Source organism: Lepidothrix coronata, unplaced genomic scaffold (assembly GCF_001604755.1).
Source record: "Lepidothrix coronata isolate B3197 unplaced genomic scaffold, Lepidothrix_coronata-1.0 Scaffold93, whole genome shotgun sequence".
NCBI lineage: Eukaryota > Metazoa > Chordata > Aves > Passeriformes > Pipridae > Lepidothrix > Lepidothrix coronata.
In genome coordinates, this window is record NW_016690273.1 from 2,722,286 (window position 1) to 2,739,842 (window position 17,557).

General features: G+C 40.9%; 2 protein-coding genes across 3 annotated transcripts in view; both read left to right on the top strand.

Moving 5' to 3' along the window:
• The window catches only part of ZNF654 (zinc finger protein 654), a 31,953-nt gene extending 25,469 nt beyond the window's left edge, over nucleotides 1-6,484 (top strand). The window contains exons 8-9 of the mRNA XM_017821953.1: nucleotides 14-2,339; nucleotides 2,682-6,484. Coding sequence (XP_017677442.1) covers nucleotides 14-2,339; nucleotides 2,682-2,689 — 2,334 coding nt within the window. The 3' untranslated portion in view covers nucleotides 2,690-6,484. The remainder of the gene's footprint in view (nucleotides 1-13; nucleotides 2,340-2,681) is intronic.
• A 4,029-nt stretch (nucleotides 6,485-10,513) lies between these two features.
• Nucleotides 10,514-16,667, top strand: CUNH3orf38 (chromosome unknown C3orf38 homolog). 2 transcript variants are annotated; one of them, XM_017821879.1, is made up of 3 exons: nucleotides 10,514-10,683; nucleotides 13,213-13,433; nucleotides 15,126-16,667. In XM_017821879.1, the coding sequence occupies exons 1-3, from the start codon at nucleotides 10,647-10,649 to the stop codon at nucleotides 15,699-15,701; spliced, it is 834 nt and encodes a 277-aa protein (XP_017677368.1). In that variant the 5' UTR covers nucleotides 10,514-10,646; the 3' UTR covers nucleotides 15,702-16,667. The 2 variants fall into 2 exon arrangements, with proteins under 2 accessions (XP_017677368.1, XP_017677367.1); XM_017821878.1 differs by lacking the exon at nucleotides 10,514-10,683 and adding an exon at nucleotides 10,960-11,092.
• Nucleotides 16,668-17,557: the final 890 nt, after the last annotated feature.

A 17,557-nucleotide genomic window follows, 5' to 3' on the forward strand; every position in this document is an offset into this window, starting at 1 on the left:
TTCCTTTCTGCAGGTTGGTGAGGATGGTCTTCAGATCTGTGTTGAGATATGTGGATGTGCCCTACAGCTGGACCTCCGTGAAGATCCCAACATGAAAAGTCTTATTTATAAAGCAATTGCTCATTTTCTGCCAAATGACTTGGAGATCCTCCGAATTTGTGCTCTTTCCATCTTTTTTCTGGAGCGCACCTTGGAATCTTACTACACTGTTGAACATTTATATAAATGTGCAGATGAAGAATACAATGAGTGCACTAGTTCTGTTCAAAACCGTGTGCGTTTTGAACTGCTTCCCATTTTGAAAAAGGGTTTGTTTTTTGATCCCGAGTTTTGGAATTTCTTGATGATCAAGCAGAATTGTTTGGCGTTGTTGGGGGATAAAGCCTTGGATGGCTTAAGTGAAAGTACACTGGAAAACTCGACTGCAAATCCAGAGAAAATAGCAGAGTACAGGGCTCTGAGTGAGGAACGTGTCTGTTTGACTGATGTGAGCAATGGGGAGCTCGACCCTGGAAACTGCTCTGGAGCCCGATCCAAAGGTAATGCCAAAAAGAACCATGAAGCTCTGGAGGCATCTAAAATGTTGAATGCGAGTGAACCCCGGCACCGCTGTGTGCTGTGCAACAAGGAATTCCTCGGTGATCACATCGTGAAACACGCACAAGCTCACCAGAAAAAGGGCAGTTTTTCCTGTGTACTTTGCACCAGAAAGTTCAGGCAAAAGGGACTGATGCTGAAGCACTTGAGGAATCATGTCAGGAAGATAGAAAGGCAACATCTTGCTGCAGTTCTTGAGGCTGGTCAGCAGGCTCCTGCTCTTAAGGAATTAGGATGTTCTGATGTTTCTCTCCCTCTTGAAAATGGGAATTCCGATGGTTCCAAAGATACTGAACCAGCGGCTGCAATAGCTCCAAGTGCTGAGCAAGTGGTCCAAGAGGAGGATGAGAATGCAGAACAGGTTTTTGATGTGGTGGAAAACCATCTAAGCGACCAGGATGATGCTACTGAAGATAGTAGTGACAGCTGTTTTAATAATGTTCCTGATGCTTTAAGTACAGAGAGTTTGCCTGAAGATGATGAGAACTCCAGTAAAGAGTCACCTGTTCTGCATAAAGTGAATGGGGCTTTTTGCCCTCAAAAAGACCTCGATGCTTTGGATGAGGAAGGAACCTTTAAGTGCCCTGCTAATGGTTGTGCTAGAGTGTTTAAAAAGATAAGGTTCCTCAATAAACATGCAAGGAAAAGTCATCCAACTGATCTGAAGGTGCAGCAACATATAATGAAATGGAATAAAGGAAAGTGTCGGTTCTGCCAGAGAAAATTTGCTGATTCTCAACATTTTATAGACCACCTAAAGAGACATGTGTATCCAAATGTTTACTTTTGTTTACACTTTAATTGTAATCAGAGATTTAAGCTGTCAGCTGAGCTTGCAGAACATACAAAAAGTCATAGTGTTTTTAAAGCTCAGTGCAATTTTTCAGACTGCTGTGAGCTATTTGAGGAGCTCCCTTTGCTGTATGAACATGAGGCTCAGCATTATTTAAATAAAACCCCAGAATGTTTGGAAGATGCAAGTGAAAAAGATTCTTCAGATGATCCTTCAGAACTTTGTAGTTTCCAGGATGATGATGAATCTGTTAATGAAAAAGAAACTGTAGATTTACCAGTTCCAACTTGGAAGTCAAGGAAGGATTCTACAGAACCAAAGACATATATTCAAAGTGTGGAGAAGAAAGCAAATAATGTAATTCACAATGGAAATGAAAGTTCATCTGAGGGTAGTGCTACCATTTTAAGTTCCATAGACCAAAAGACACCTGTGTTACAGCCAAATTCTGAAAACTGTCATGTTGTTAGTGACCAACTAGTCAATGGGCACAGTGACCCACATCAGACGTCATCCAAGTCATCACAGACACCTTTGGACAGAGTGGCAGATGAAACAAGGACAGAAAATGGGTCAGTGTTACCAGTTTTACAGAATTGTCACGATGCACCACAAAATAATAATGCTGCTGCTGCTGCCTCACAAGTACCTTCTAAACCAAATCAGACAACAGAGACTACTTCATATGGTGTCATCTTAACAAAACCCTATGTCAGACCATTGCCTCCGAGTTACCTTGACGAACGTTACATTAGCATGCCAAAACGGAGAAAAATTTTGGCCGAGGAAGTAGATGCTTACTCTGAACAAGATAAAATTTGTAGCAAAACAACAGAAAGATTTAGATGTGGCAACTGCTTGACCATCTACTGTAATTCAGAAGCACTTGAGGCTCACCTTGCACAAAAGAAGTGTCAGACGCTCTTTGGATTTGATTCAGATGATGAAAGTAAGTCCTACAGTCCTTCTGGGTTGGTTTCTTTGGGGGTAAATACCAGTCAGAAAATGGTCTTTGAAATCAGACAGCCTGATGGAATAGATATGCTAGAACTTAGACAACTAAATCAGAATACTTGGTTAAATTGGGCTTTTAAATGGACGTGGTGTTTAGAACAAGAAAGAGGTGATGAGAATTTGTAAGCAACTCTGATGGAAAAGCCTTCTCAAACAGAAGGAGTAATTCAGTCTGAGTTTCCTTGCATGTTTGAAACTAAACATGTTAAAAAGCATAAGCGGTGTTCTAGGTTAAAGAATGAGTTACTTTTTGACCCCAATGCATTCTCTTTTACAGGTGCCTGATTCAATGTTGTGGAGGAAAGTATCAGATAAGGAGTGGTGTAAGGAAACACTACATGAGGAAGCATCAGTTCGTTTCCCAGTTGGCCTTAAACATGAAGCAGTCTCAAATTGCTAGAGAGAAACATGACCTTGATAAAGACAAAGCACATTTTCTAGACAAAACTCACAGAGGAGTAATAGGAGCTCTGCAGGTCTTGAGTCCAGAAAGGTTGCTACAAAATCCCCAAAGTACCAGTCCTCTGAAAAGCCATGTTCATTCCAAATAGATGATTGAAGGTGAATGGCACAGCCTTTCTAGCAGGAAGGTTTAAGGAAAATAAGGCAGGCAGAGGAAGCAGAGATGTTAATTGCCTTGTGGAAAACCAGCCAATTCTGAAAGCTGCTTTAGTTTGTGTCATTAAAGGGGTGTCTGTCCACACAGCTGGGAAGGAATCATTCCGGAAGGTGTTAATTATTATACTATGGATAAGAAATGCATAGAGGAACCATGCATTCTTTTTTCAAAGCTCAAGTGTGTGATTCCATTATCTGCTCAAAAGCATGGAGCTCATTTAATAAACTTATACTCAGAATCCAAAGAGGAATGTGGAAAGATAGATGGAATGCTGGAATAGCCAAAAACTCGAAATACAGCACATGCAAGGAAAAGTGAGTTGATGTGATATAAAACTTAAACACAATGGAAATCAGATGCAATGCAAGAGAAGCCCTTTGCAAGGATAAGGTGAAGGTGTAGGTAAAGAGTGTCCTGTGAAACATCTGTTGTAGGTGTGGGAAGGCCAATCCAAGCAGTACGTGCACAGATCCATGTGGATTTTAACAGGAACTGATTGAAACAAATGCAGAATGTTGAGGAGGTTAAACTTGCATTACAGAGCAGAGTTTATTATTATGCAAATACAGAAGTCCCTCAGCTGTTGGTGTAACTGAAAAGAATTTGAGAAGGCAGACAAAAGCAGAGCACAGGTTGGAGGGGAAAAAGGGTTAGAAAGAGCCTGTTTTACATGTGTGATAAATGGTGGTAGGCCACAACTCAGTACTGTAACTACTTATTTACTGTCTAGAGGAAGGGAGAAAATAGGTTTGGATTCAATCTCTTTAAGACACATTGTAACTTTATTTAGTAGCATCCCTTGAAAAGAGCCTTTCCCAGCAGTTGGTGAAGGAGTTACTGAAATGTTAAGCACTTTATTCGAAGTTCACTGTTCATAGAAACAATCAGAATGTGAAGACATGAAGTGTGAGTCTTTCAGCTCTATGTGTAACACTGAAAGAGAACATTTGGGAACCAAAAGGATGCCCTTGTAGTTTTTGGTCTTCCCACCCCAGGCAGAGGTGTGGCAAACACACGCATTGCCCAATTACTGTGCTAATTTCTCCTCTCATTTATCTCACACTGTCTTGCCACCTGACAAGTTTTTATTTGGGATCCTGTTCTATGCGGGTAAAATTTTAATGTGATTGTAGGCAGGGGAGGGATAGTGGTGTTCAGGGATGGAGTCTTCACAGAAATGTGGGATGGCAAAGCCAAACTGCTCCCGCTCAGCTGGTTTATTTATGGAATAGTTCATCACAGTGTGTGTAGGGCTTAAATCAACAGATATGGAAAAACTAATGCATAAAAAATCAAGAGGTGCATACAACCTGTTCACTGTAGCAATGGCTTGCAAAGCCAAGGGTGTTGTAAGATAGGCTGTGAAGTAGTTCTGGAACTAAACTCAAGAGCTCAGCAATGCCTCTGCTAATAACCCTCTGTGAAAGTAAACAGATTTGCATTCCTTCTGCTTTGTTTTCCCCTCCTGGGAGGTAAAAAGAATGCAAATTCAAAATCTTAACTCTTGAACTCTAGGAAATTTTTGCCTTAACTTTGAGTTGAATTAACAGAAAAGGTTATAAAATTATGATCACAGGTATGTGTGCATTACATCAATACTGATCATGGCCCACTTTCAGAGATTTGTATGACGTTTGAGGCACCAAAGAAATTTTTTTTGCAGTTGCAAAAAACCTGATTTAAATGCATCGTTCATTATATATACATATATACACACAATATATATATATTTACATATATAAATACATTAAAAGTTTGGTTTAAATTTAAAGAGGTCCTTATCAGACAAATGCACTTTGACCTTTTTTGCTTTCAAGTTACCAACTAATTTTTAAGGACCCAGTTTTCATGTTGAATGTTCCCAGGCTCCCCTTTCTTTGCTTAACTTTGTTAATCTATTTAAATTTGCTTAAATATATTTGGGGGGGGGAAAAGGTTAATTTTAAAGTATTACAGTTCTAAAAATCTGAAAACCGAGTCAGTAGATATGACAAAAATGTTTGCGTAAAATCTTTTCAATGTACCTTTAATCTTTGGTGCTTTTTTGCCTTTTCCCTGGAGCTCCATGTGTTTGAAGGTGCTTTAAAATCACGATTGAGACTTGTATTTTCTTTGGTTTTAAGTGTGTAGATAAATGCATCTGTGTACATGCATAAACTGTGACCATAATTTTTTGTACCTGCATTAAACTCATTTTTGTTCAAAGATGCTTTTCTTGGACACCACCATTTGTTGATGTCGTGTTCAGTAGATACACTCTGGAGAACAGGAAACATGAATTCTTCTGTAGGTGAAAATTAGCAAAAAATCTGAACACTTACCAGAAATACGGTAAGTGTAAATTAAATTGACCTAAGGTAGCAAGTGGATGATAACATTTTTAAGTCATGATTTTTACTTCAGAAGACATTGCATTTTCTTTAAACTCCTCTCTGATACCTGTTGGTATTCTCATATAGTTGCAGTTTAAGCAACTTGAATCAGAAGGAAAAGGGTACTTGTGTAATGTGTGTGGGATAATTCTCCATGCTTTTTAAGGATTCTTTAGTACGTTGAGTATTACCCTGTACTAAGCCTGCAACTTCTAGGGCTGAAAAAGGCTACAAATCTGAAAGTTGTTTTTTTCCCAAGCATTAAGAAGCATTGTATGATATAATTGGAAATCCTTCAAGATGTATCACTTTGATTCAATAAATACTAAAATCCATGTGTAATGTAAGCCTGCAACTCCCTTAAAACTGCCTGAAGTTACACATGAGCCTGGGAGCTTTGTTGGATCAAAGTTTGTTGTGGATAATTGTGTTCCAATAACATTCCTCCAGTTGGCTGTAACTTGGATTTGGACTTTCCTTTTAAGACTCTTCTCTAACCTGATCATGTTTCAATGTAAAGGTCATGGAAGTTCTAACTTCAAAGAGTTGCCGTTTGGTGGGCACCTTTCACAAAAAAAAAGGAATACTGAAAGTAGGTTGAAAGTGGTGATATCTGTGGGGAAAGGTCACTGGTACTTTGGTTATTTAGCCATATTCATTAAAATTATATGAATTGTATAGTTTGGATAATTTATAACATTAAACTTTGTGATTTTAATATCACATTGAAGGTTCAGCTGTACTCATTTCTTTTATTGTTTAACACCAGTGCTATGGACAAAAGACCCAAAGAGGGTGGTAGTGTTACTATTTTCTTAATTTATTTGGTACTGTATAACACCTTTCTGATTAAATGCAGTGTATGCATTTTGGGACTCTTAATTTGTAAAAGATGTTACAGGTTCAGCAAGAAAGGAAATTTGTGCTTCCTTGTTGAATGTTAAATTATTTTACTTTGCATTTTATATAAGAGTACAAATTAAAACTGAGCCATCAAACTGCAATAAATCTACAGTAGTGTTTCATTTTAAAAACCTTTTTGTACTGTACATAGATTTGTTCAATAAAACATTGTCTTTGTTGTTGATAGAAATTGATCTTGTCTTTTGGAGAATGCCTCTGAAAATGCTGCTGCGACCTTCATAGCTGTTGTGTTGTGTTTGGTATGGGAGAGTTGCCGGCCACGTCTTGATGTTCCAGAGGTGTGGATATTTGCATTTGAATAAACTAACCTTCAAAATAGGGGTGTGGAGGGGGCATTTAACTGCTGAAGTGGTTTCCTGGGGCTCAAAACCCAAACAGGACCACAGACAAGTCTGGATGCAGCTGTTTTAAGATCCCTCTGCTTCTGGTTAATTGTCTTCATCATAAAATTGTTCAAGTTCTTCAGCGACCTTATATTACAAGTACAAAATGCTGCCCTAAACCTCTTGGGAAGGCACTGATATATGGAGCTGAGCCTCGGTTTTTGCACTTCATGAACCTATGTTTGTCTCTGATAATGCTGCCAAGAGAGATAGTAGCCTCTGGTGTGATACAATTGTTTTTCTCTGCTTTGTTTGGTCCCCTTGATTGAATGGTGTAGTCCAGAGACAAAGACAGTGTAGTTGCCTTTTTTTTGATTTTGCTTCTGGGAGTTCAATACTTTAATCTGAAAATATTGGTTTATTTAGAATTATTACTCACAGTCCTGTAAATTCTTAATGTTCTTTGAGTTTCGTGTTACACAGCTGGATTGTGAGGACTAAATATTGAGCTTTGAGCCCAAGGGGAGGTTGAGGTGCCTGGATCAAGGAAGCACCTAAGAACTAGGTAGACCTCAAAAGACCAAAGGGGTGCTCAAGGGGGCTTAAAATAGTCTAAGTAAGTTTAAGACAGGGGCCTCTGGTGGTCTAGTGGTTAGGGTGCAGGACTCTCACCGCTGCGACCCGGGTTCGATTCCCGGCCCCCCGGGCAGATGGAGCTCGTTAGCCCTGTGAGGCAATCCATCTAAGAGAAGGTCACTCTAAACAAACCTACGTTCTGAGACCCTCACTGCCACTGTCCAAGCTTGCTCGGCCCCGGCAGATGAACCTCAGGATTAAAGGGTGGGCTCAGTTCAGCGCACGCTGTGTCTCACCTAAAAAATCCACTGCGCAGGCTCGAAGGGTCAATGACCTTTCCCAAATCTTTGCTCGCGAAGACTGGCCATTATTATTATTAAGTTTAAGACAAAGGCCAACTTTGAGGTTCTTGAGTATGCAGGTAACTTTGTACATACTGAATTTTGTATGTTGATGAAAAGATCATTGGGAACTATTTTTAGAATTATGTAGGAAAAAATAACCATCAATTATGACAGGTATAAAATACATAAATATCAATTTGTAAGTATATTTATATAAATAGGTATAAAGGTTATGAAATGTAGTTGAGTGGGAGGTACAGTGAAACTGAATGTCCATCATATGGTTACCACCTGCTGTTGTCTATTTTGACAGTATTTATTTATTATTTATGTATTTCGGGCCATACCTGTCACCTTTGGCTCTCAGCATAACCAACATTATTATTGTAAGCTAACTTTCTGAAAAATTTAGTGTAGGATTGCAGTGGTAGAGTCAGTTAATGCAGTGGCCAGTGTAATTTTAAGTATGCAAATATCCTTTACATTGATATAGTTTATGACTCTGCCCACCTACAAAACAGCTGCTTCTACAGATGGCACTAAAATGTATTATGTGTTTGCTTGTATTGTAATTTCTTATTTATTTTGCTTAGTGTTTGAAGGAATTGTGGTGATTTGACCATGACTGGACACCAAAGCTGCTCTATCATCCACTTGCTCAACTGAACAGGAGAGAGAAAATGTAAAAAAAATCTGGTGGGTCAAGAGGATCCCTTGTAACGGCTCCTTGAATTAAGACAGCAGTTTAATATTCCAAGAATTCTATTCACCTTTAGGTTCATGTAGGCTAATAATTTTCCTGTTTCTTCCCCTTTAGGAATGCTAGTTTAAATTCTTGCTCAATGCTCAAGTCAATTAGAAGTTTGTATAAAAACTGTAGGAAATTCCAAGTTGTGAGAAAGGAAAAAAAAAAAAAAACACAACACCTACTTCTGAAATAATTCCCTTTCTCCCAACACCACCTCCAAAGGGAGGCACTTGCAAGGTGCATGTATAATCCTGCTGAAAGGGCTGGCCTTGATTTAAAACAAGATATTATTCCCTTGAAGGCTGCAAATCTAGAAAGGTTTGTTGAAATACGAGCAAAATGAATTTATATTTTTCAGATGCATTTTCTAATTTTTAATTTGCAGGATTGAGATTAATAAATTCAGAATTTCAACAGCTCAATTAACATGGTGACACGTAGGTAGTCCCATTTTTGAGGATTTTGCTCTGTAAACTCCACAGATAAGTAGAATGATGCACTACATGTTGTAGTGGGAGGTCTGTCTTGTACATGAAGAGCGTGCAAGTCACTGGATGTATGGAATAAAATTTGGCCCAGCAGACAATAAGCATTATTATGTTCAGTCTTTCCAGATGCTTTAGGACTCAGTTTTTATCTGAATGTTGGACTTGCAATTCATGGGCAAAATTGGGTCAGCTGTTTCTGGTTTATTTGGAATTCATTGCTCCAGCTCAAGAGAGCAGCTGTTCCTCAAGCTGGATGTGTGTTGGTTTTCCTTCTGATGAACCTGAAGATCTGCAGGGACTGTTTTTAGATCTCAAAGAGGACACAAGCATGTAAAGCATATGGGTAGTATGGGGGGTAGGAATGTGTAAGTGTTCTGTCTTAGGTTTACATGATCTTGAGGGCAGGCATTTGTTGCTACAGATCTGAACAGAGCCCACCACAGTGATGAGTTCGGTGGTTTGTGCAATAACATCATCTGCAATGTGCAATAACTTGAATCTGCAGGTCTGTGTGTCTTTACGGAATACAGTAAGTCTTCCTGGTTTTGAAATTACAGGCAGCTTTGGCACCAAAATGTGCCTTCCTTACACACCCATATTAAAACATGGGGTTAATGAGAGGGCTCCTTTTTCTGCCACACCAATGTCAAGCACTCGTTGCCCCTTAATTTTTCTTGGCACATAGCTCAACTGAAGCTCCTGCTGCCTTCTTTCCCCTTTTTTTGTTCATCTTTCCTCATTTTCCTTTTCTTTCTCTCACTCATAAAATGACCATTACTGGTTTTTCTGCCCCTGGCAGAGAAAATACTGCCAAGTAGAGGAGCAGCACAAGGCTGAGGCCTTGCATGTGGTAAAAAAAAAGCACCTTTGACTTATAGAACTTCATTAGGCATGTGCTGTGCTGTCAGATTTCTCACTCCTGGGGATGTGTATCTCTTGCTTGGCATGAGTTCTTAAGGGGTCCCACAGCTCCCTCAGTCACAAGTGGATGATTTGCTCGATGCCACAGGGGCTGCATGTCAGATATTCAAAACCGAGTTGGTCCAGCGACCACCATAGAAGCTTGAAGCTTCTCAGTTGACTTCCAAAGGCTGTTTCCACCACGAGCATCTGCCTGGACCACAGCAGGCACACTGAGCCATTCCCGAGTATCTGGCACACAGCTGGATCCTGCTGGAAGCCTTGTTTGTAGGAGTCCTCCAACTCCAGGCACACCCTGACAAGACTGGGTGTGTGGGCTCTGCATCAACGATGGGAAACTGTCATTAAAGTAAACACTTGTGGGAGGTTCGCTTTCTGTTCCTCTTCGCTTGCGAGGAGGGGCCATGTTCGTGTGCCCCGAGCCAGCGCCCAGGGTCAGAAGGATGCTTCCTGGCAATGTCCCACTGGCCAGAGGGGCGAGGGGAGTAAAACTAGAAATCATAGAATAACATCACAGAACATCCTGAGTTGGAAGGGACCCACAAGGATCATCAAGTCCAACTCCTGGACCACCCCGAGGGTCACACCACATGCCTGAGAGTGTTGTCCAAACGCTCCCTGAGCTCTGTCAGCCTTGGTGCTGTGCCCACTGCCCTGGGGAGCCTGTTCAGTGCCAACCTCTGGGTGAAAAACCTTTTCCCAATATCCAACCTAAACCTCCCCTGATAAAGCTTCACAAAGCAATTTCCTTGGGTCCTGTCCCTGGTCACGAGAGCAAAGAGAACAATATCTGCCCCTCTGTTCCCTCATGTGGGTGCCATGAGGAGGCTGAACAGACCAAGAGCCCCCAGCCACCCCTCATCTGGCTTCCCCTTCCCCATCTTCACTGCCCTCCTTTGGACACTATGATAGCTCCATATCTTCCTTATGTATCGCTGTGCTCCAAAACGCCCCAATATCGCAGGTGAGGCCTCCCCAGGTCAGAGCAGAGCGGGACAATGCCCTCCCCCGCCCAGCTGGCGGGAGGGGAGGGCGGTTAATTACAGAGCTCTTTCATTACAAACCCTTCACACACACACAAGACATAACGTATATAACGGGCTGGGGGGGCGGCCACAGCCCCCTCAGGTTCCTCAGGTTGCCATGAGGAGCCCAGAGGCTCCAACACGGAACCTCGGCGCCCGCCGCCATTTCCACCCGGCGCCCGCGGTCGCACCGGGGCGGCGCTGCCGCGGCGGCCATGGCGGGCCCGGGGCTGAGCGAGCGGGAGCGGGCGGGCTGCCGGGCCCTGCTGGAGCTGCTGAGCACCGAGGAGCTCATGGCGCTCACCGACACCGTCACCAGCCGCATGGTGCACCCGGAGAGCCGGCAAGGTGCGCGGGGGGCTCCGGGCACAGCGTGTACCGCCTGCCGGGCTCTGCCCCGGGCCCAGGCTCGGCCCGCGTTGTGGGGATGCCCGGGGGGTTCCGGGCACCCTGCCCGGGCGGCGGGGCTGTGTCTGCTCGGGGGTCGCCACTGGGAGCCGGGGTTGGGCTGCTGAGGGTCTGGGAGTCGTTCAGGCCGAGGAACTCGCGGTGGCTGCTGGTGTTGCCCTAAAAGCGGCGCTTAAAGGAAACTTTTAACTTTTAAACACTCCATTTGTAAGTTTTAGAAATCGATGATTTTATCAGGCCGCGCTGCACGGTCACAGCAGCACAGCCGGGTGGGTGCCCCGCGAGTCGTTTCTCCGCAGGGATTTCACTGCAGGGTATATGTCAGCATCGCATGGTTATTCATTCTTCCTTCCCCGCCTCCCTGTTACGTATTCAGGACCGTTCCCAACACTTATTAGCATATATGCATGTCCTTATAACGGTGTCTTGAGGGTCTTGGTGGTCTTCGGTGTCTTCTCTGTCTGAATCCACCCCCAGGTTCTAAGTGACCACTTTGTAAACTCCTTCAGGACAAGTTAAAAAGTACCTGGGTGTTGCCTCGCTGGCTACCTCAGTTCCTCTCCCCGGTGCTTCTTTAAATCACTTGGCTCTGTGGGGTTTTTGTTGTAAATACTGTCAGTTCTTGTTACATCTCTAAACCCCTAAACTAGGAGATTTTTCAGCTTTCTAGCGCTTCTTTTTCCTCCCTTAGACCCCCTCACTCCTCCAGGCAGCTCCTGCTGTGCCCCTTCAGAACGTATTTAAAGCTCAGGAGTCTCTCGCTATTGGTGTTAATGACATTTGCTTTCAGGTTTTGAAAGGGTAAAACACAAATCTAACACTGAACTTAGCTCTTCCCAGAACAGAACACTCCCGGTTGTGACCACCCTCCGTGGCTTTGCTAAGATTTGTTTCATAACTGTTAATTTTTTATAAGAGTTGTTTTATTATTTTATTAGGGTTATTTTATTATATTATTATTTTTATTAGGTTAAGTTTTTTAAGCCTAACTCTCTCAATATGTTGCTCTGAAATATAGTAATCCCAAAACCTTGAGTTTGTTTCATGTGATATAACTGAGACATGTAAGATTTGCCAAACCTTTTTCTTTAAAAGGTCTTTTGCCTGTGGGCTTGTTCCTTGCCTTTTTGTCTAGTTTTCCCAATGGTTGTAGGCTACCTTACAAGAATTTTTTTTTTAACTTTAGCTATTAGTTTCTTCTTGTTTAGATTTAGGGTTTTTATTAGTCCCTTGTTAAGTACCAGCCTCAGTGCAGGTGAGAACTCTCTGCTGCAACTGCTTTAAAAGTGAGTTTAAGTTTGTTGTGTTTCCGAATTCTGCCACTGACTGAGATCTTTGGTGCTAGAACTCTTGTTCAAAGAACTGCACAAGGAATCAGAGATTACCTTGGTTACTTCTCTGTCTGCATTTCTGTCCATTTTCTGTTCTCAGGGAACATTTGAAAACTTGCATTTTCTTCAGAATAACAATGTGTTCTTTGACCAAATCCTGTGAACTACCCATTGATGCAGGATGTAAGATTCACATCCCATGTTCAGAGGAACTATAAAAGCCTGGTTTTTCTTGTGCTATGTAATCTTGCTTCCAAGAAGACAGCGGGGTGGCTTCTTTTGAAATATCCCAGAGCTTCTCAAATGGAGAAGGAAACCAAGATCAACCTTTGCTAAAGGGCTGTGTGGTGACATAAAGCAGGAACCCCTCAATGATTTCATGTTAAATGACCTTATGTTGAAGTTAAATATAGAAGAAGTGCATTGTGTGTAAGAATTGTTACTCTTCTTGAAGCACTTGAGATTTATAAGCACCTTAAGAATATTTGAAGAATATTAGTGATTCCATTTGGAAGAAAAAGTTGCATCCTTTTCATCAATCTTAAATAATACATACTAAATTCCAAGCAGTCATGGATACTGGAATTAGAGATTATAAGGCAAAAAAGTATTCAGTAAAAACAGCACTGTTTTCCAAACATGTTTGCAAGTCTTCAGGTGTGTCCTGTGTCTAATTTGGGTTTTAACTGTGAGAGAAGGACCTGCTAACTTCCATTTCTTTGCTTGCAGAAGCCATTCATGCCATTCTGGTTTACAGCCAGAATGTGGAAGAACTTCTGAGACGCAGGAAGGTCTATCGAGAAATAATCTTTAAGTATTTGGCAGCACAAGGAATTCCAGTCCCTCCTTCCTTGGAGAAACATCTGCTCATTGACCGTGTGAGGCAGTTCTGGAGTGGGCAGCTCTCAGCTCGAGCCTTGGAGTCAGGGCAGACAAAACCGCATGCAGAGGTGAGTCCTGCTCTCTGGAAAACCTGCGGGTGCTCAGCTCTGCTTTCACAGGACGCCCGTGGAAATGTTGTAATCCACCTTCAAAATGGGGCCCTTCAGATGCGTTTAGGAAGATACCAGATCCTTTTAACTCTTGGTTTGGGTTTGGTTGGGGTTTTCTTGTTTCTTTGGGTTTTGGTTTTCTTTTATTTTTGTTTGTTTGGGGGTTTTGTTTTTTGTTTTGGTTTGGGGTGGGTTTTTTTTGTTTTGTTTGGGTTTTACATTTTTGTGAGTTTTCTTTAATTACATTGTTTAAAGGTGTCTGTGCCAGTGTATCACTTGCAGAGCGCAGTCTTCTACTCTGTTTCACACAGTATATTAGTGCATTTGAACTCTAATGTGTAGGGTCTTCTCTGGGCTTTTAATTTTTAGATTGTACTGTGAGCTAAAATAGAGGATATTCGCAAGTAACTTTTTTGCAGTTACAGCTCCAACTGGATTTTAGCAAATTTATATGTCATTGAATTGCAAAGTTTGTAGCAGTGCCAGATCCCTGTGCTTTGTTTTCCTTTGATATTAGTAAAACTTAACACAGTGTAACTAAATGTGTTTTGGCAATTCCGGGTTATTTTGAAGTTCAAAACTTTGATATTTAGCAAATCCTGGCGGTGGGATGAACTTTGAGTATTTTATTTATCTTGGATGTAACACAATTAGAAGTTAATTACAGTTGATGGTGAAACAAATACAGCATTTCTATGTAGAAGTCTCAAAACTTTTCGTGCTTAATTACTTAAAACTTAAAACACAGGTAATGTATTGCTTACTAGATTTTGGAGTTAACAAACTTGGTGAAGACTACAAACATCTCTTGTTAGTTAGCAAACATCTTATGGATGATTTTTGGCAGTCTTCCTACCAAAAAGGGCTAAATTGTAAGTACATCGTGTGGTGGAGAAAAAGTTCTGGAACACATTAATGTTTTGAGTTTCAGTTCTTCCTGGATTAGTTGTGCATTTTGTTATCACATCCCACTGACATAGGGAAAATACCCCCATAAATTGGCATTATTCTGTCAGCATTAGGATTTGAATAAAAGGTAACTTCTCAATAGATACTATTTGTTCTTATCAGTTTCTTCTCAGCAGATGCAGAAACCAACATAATTCACCAAATTAAAAGGTACCAAAAAGAAGAGGCCGAAGGCAACATGAAAAAGGAAAAACCTGTCAACACAATTCCTTATTTATAAGCAATTTTCAGTAAATTCATGTGCCTTAATATGAGATTGGCTTTTTAGGTTGGGTCTGGAACATTCTTTTGGAAATGTAAAGGACAACAAAAAGTTACTAACCCGGACACTTTATTCAGCAGAAACTTTGTCTCAGTATGAGAATCTTAGTCTCATGGATATTGTTGAAAATCATTCCCCTGCCCCTTTTCACTGGAACCAGGATTTTTCTCTTTGTTTGTAAGGAGACCAAGACAAAACTGAAGCACTCTTCTAATTCAAAGAACCTCTCTAGGTTCTCTATATAAGATAATCATGTTCTTAAAAATAAATGAGATTTTACTTTGAGCTTTCTCTGTCACAGAACACTTGAAGAATACTTAGAATGTTTAAAATAAGTACGTGCATGATTTTATGTTCTGAGTGGTAATTTTGCATTTTAAGGCTAAATAGTTCTAAGAAAAAATTTTGCTTAATTGCAGAGTCATGGAGAGGGAGGAAAGCCACCACAAGATGACATTGGTGGTCTGGGAGGACAATTCTGTCAGTGGTACTTTGAACTCCTGAACTCTCAACATCCCTTGGGAGTAAAATCTGAAGATACGTGGGGACCACAGCATTTCTGGGAGGATGCCAGAATGAAATTCTGCTACAACACTTCGGAAAAGAACATGGAACAGTACGTTGGTGCAGACATGGTGAGCCTTCGGCTGCTCTCTTTGGTGAAGGAGGAATGTCTTCTCTTCAACCCCAACCTGCATGGCAATGGCCTCAAATATGCCATGTCTCCTCATGGCTTGGTGCTGGTGGCAGTGGCTGGCACAGTGCACAGAGACAACACTTGTTTGGGCATCTTTGAGCAAATCTTTGGACTCATCAACTGCCCCGTCAGGAATAACACCTGGAAAATAAAACTCGTGAATCTTAAAATAGTCGGACAGAACGCTCTGGAGCCTGGGATGCAGATTGAGGAACCCTCCATAAAATATGAGCTGAACCAACTGAGAGAGTTCTATGATGGGAAGGAACTGACCGTGTTTGAACCTCAGAAATTCTGAGAATCTCAGAAATTTTTTTGCACTGGGTCAGGGTGGATGCTTGCACCCTTTTCTGAGTAAGATTTTCTGGGTGGCACACTGAGATACAAAGTCTAAAGTATTAACACAAGGATTACTTGTGGGCACCTTTCCAAGAGCTATCACAGTATTACTTCAGGTTTTGCACTGTAGAGTGGAGTTAGTTTGGTTATCCTGGTACAAAACGTGGTTACATTTCACTATGGGCTGGCAGGAATGTGGAACAGATGACCTGGGGTTCACAAACTGCACATTCCTTCTCTTCAAGACACCAGTTTAAACTCTTACCTGAGATGGAGTAGGAAGTCGTCACACTTGACTTTGGGAATTTGGGATGGGCAGGTGTCTAAATGGACATCTAAGTCCCAAGAAGCTTTTGGAGAGGGCAGACAAAATTCTGTGAGTGGAGGGATGGAGGCAGCTGCCATTTATGTTCTGAATGTGGTTTAATGGGACATTGCAGGGAATTTAACACTGTTGAAGTCTTTTTTTGTTTGCCTTTGGATGTATAACTTCCTTTCCTTTTACCTTATGGTTCCAACTTCTTAATGAACACAAACTGCTGTTCTGTGTCCCCAAACAGACAGGTTTGAGATGGTTGCCCAGGCACCCATTTCTAGCACTGGCTCTCTTGGATCAAGTAGTTCATTCCATAACTTGCAGCAGCACTGTATGAACCAAATGCTTTGATAGTTATTTTGTATATAATTATAACAGAGTTCTTTATATAATAGTTGTGATTTTTGTATGTTTCCTCAAAATAAGTATTTTGTGTACTCTGAGCTGCTTTATTCCATTGACTGGAAATCAGTTTGTTAACACTGGCTGGTTACAACAATAGGTCATACTAAGAAAAGTATCCAAATACTACTCAATAACTGAAATTACTGCAATTATAGACCTTGATTTTTTTTTACTTTATTTATTTATAAGGAATTAGAGGTGAAACGAAACAGAAACGCCTCTTTCTGCACCTTATTTGGGTTGTTTGTGAGTTTGCTTTAATTTTTTAGCTTCAGCAATTCATGTTGTGAAAATGGAAACATTCCCCAAAAGATACAAAACCAAAAGAACTGTTCCCACATTTGTTAAAGAGGACAAATGGTAAAGTATGGGTGGGTGAGGGGAAACAAGAAGATTCAGGTGTGTACAGAACTGACTTTTATGAGCAGTATGGATCTTGTTTTCTCCTTAGAATTTTCTAAAATAATTTCTAAGCTAAAGTTCAAATACTGTGTTGGAATGTTCTTTGCCAATAAACAGCTGAGCTGCAGCTTCTTCAGCTACTGATGTATAATAATTAAAAATCAAAATTTAAAATTCAGAAGAAGAGTTTCCTTTTATGTGTTGAACTTTGCACTAATCAAATTCTGTAAAAAGAGAAATATAGTAAATAGAAATAAAATATATCTTCAGTAAAGATATCAACAATCATAGGATTTGGCTTTTAGCCCATGCAATGTATTTCAGTGTTCAAAGAATTTTGGTTTTAAAGACTGACAGCAGTTTGAAAGTTTCTTTTGTTTTTCTGGAAACAAAGTAGAAATCTGAAGTTAAAGTGTAGTGTTTCTCTCCCAGCTTGGAATCAACAGGAACTGTTGTCAGCAGCTGTTTTTCCAGATGCATTTCACTCAGAATCTCTAGGTTTTGAGTGTCATGTGTTCACCAACACAGGGCTCTTCTGCCTTCTGTGCAGTGCTGACATACTTGCAGTGAGATTTCGAGTTTCGGTTTGTGACTGATGTGAACTTAACTCTCTCTCTCTCTCTCTTTCTTTCTCTTTCTTTCTCTTTCTTTCTCTTTCTTTCTCTTTCTTTCTCTTTCTTTCTCTTTCTTTC